Consider the following 1,532-nt stretch of genomic DNA (forward strand, 5'->3'; position numbering starts at 1 on the left):
GCATCATGTACAATGCGGCAGCAATCCCACATGGATATTTGTTTATGGACGTCTATCATATCTTCCTCCGTGCCGCCAACAGTTATTGGCATCGTTGTTTTCAGTAATTCGATTCGGTACTTTCGCTTGAAACATGATATTATACCACGATTCATTGGTTGACGGAGTGGTGATACGTTAACTGGAAGACACATAACTGTAACGGAACGATATAAATCGTGAAGATCATTGAGATTGTGAAGTGACATAGCATTATCGAGTAACAACAAATGTTGCTCCGTGGGAGCGTTCTCCCGTTGTCTTGCTTTGACTAATTCTAAGAAAAGATTTTCGTACCAGTCTTTGAAAATGGTATTGTCCATGCAAGCATTTTCTTTTGATTTGTAGATAGTTGAGAAGGCTTCTGTATCGTAATTGTATAAAGCATGAACATCCGGTTCGGTACCGATTAGTAGTACCGGCAACTTGCGACATCCGGTAGCATTTGCACAAAAAAGTGCAGTAACGTAATCTTCGCACATTTCCAGGTTTCCTGTCGATTTCGCATGGTCCATAATACAAGTTCTTTCTGGTAGTATTTTCCACATTATTGTTGTGTAAACGACATTGAAAACGTTCCTCAATGCGATCTGACGTTCATGCAATAATGTGTTAAAGTCAACTGCAAAGGCTACCGCTGCAGCGCTTTCAGTGTCGAATGGAACAGTTTCTCTGATATCCGCATTAGTAATATTGAAACGTTCTTTAAAGCCTAGGAGCCAAGCGCGACCGGCGTTAAAGCAAGGATATCCGCGTAATTTCTTATTAATTTCTAGAGCTCTTCCCTGTAGGTCTGCTTCTGTGATTTGTACGCTTCTTTTCTTACATCGTAAATACCATTGGTGAATAACTCTATCTACATCAACTGTACGTCGTATAAAACGTTTTGTGTCAGGGCTAAATCCCATACTGCTTCCGTATTGTTTTTCAATCTTTTCGCTTTGTGCATATATACGATACAGGGTGGCTCGTGCAATGCCGTACTTTACCATTGCGGATTGTGGAGATTCACCTTTACTTCTCATCTCAAGAATATCGTATTTTTCGGCAATTGTCAAATGTATCGATTTTCGTTTTGACGTCATTATTGTTTGAAACGTTTCGACTGTAAATACCGCACTGAAATGTTGAGACGAAATTTTATTTCGACAGTTGTTGTCATCGACAATTTTGATAAGGGGAAATAAATACTATGTGTATTAAACATGTATATAGGTATATAGGTATATACGTATATACGTATATTCTGATGATAGAACGTTCGGATGATGTATGTACGTAATGCATAGTCGAAGTGTATATGAAAATAACAAATAATATTCGACCGAGAGGTGACATTAAGCAGGCAGCAAGAAAATAGGAATTTAATATGAGAGTACTATGAGAATAAGAACAATTTTAATGCAAACAGTTTATAAATCAATGGTTTTCTCTAACTGAATTTATACTTCTGTCCATCCTATAAACGGTAAACTTTTTAAGAAGACTAAAAA

The 1,532-nt window shown here is 37.5% G+C and overlaps 1 protein-coding gene across 1 annotated transcript; it reads right to left on the minus strand.

Moving 5' to 3' along the window:
- Positions 1-8: 8 nt before the first annotated feature.
- Positions 9-1,209, minus strand: LOC105681720 (jerky protein homolog-like; the record flags this gene model as incomplete). The annotated part of the gene is made up of 1 exon (XM_012392865.3): positions 9-1,209. A coding segment is annotated over exon 1 (1,116 nt), but the record flags the coding sequence as incomplete, so codon positions are not given.
- Between the last annotated feature and the right edge of the window lie 323 nt (positions 1,210-1,532).

The sequence above is a fragment of the Bombus impatiens genome, unplaced genomic scaffold, assembly GCF_000188095.3.
Source record: "Bombus impatiens unplaced genomic scaffold, BIMP_2.2 scf_1830, whole genome shotgun sequence".
Lineage (NCBI taxonomy): Eukaryota > Metazoa > Arthropoda > Insecta > Hymenoptera > Apidae > Bombus > Bombus impatiens.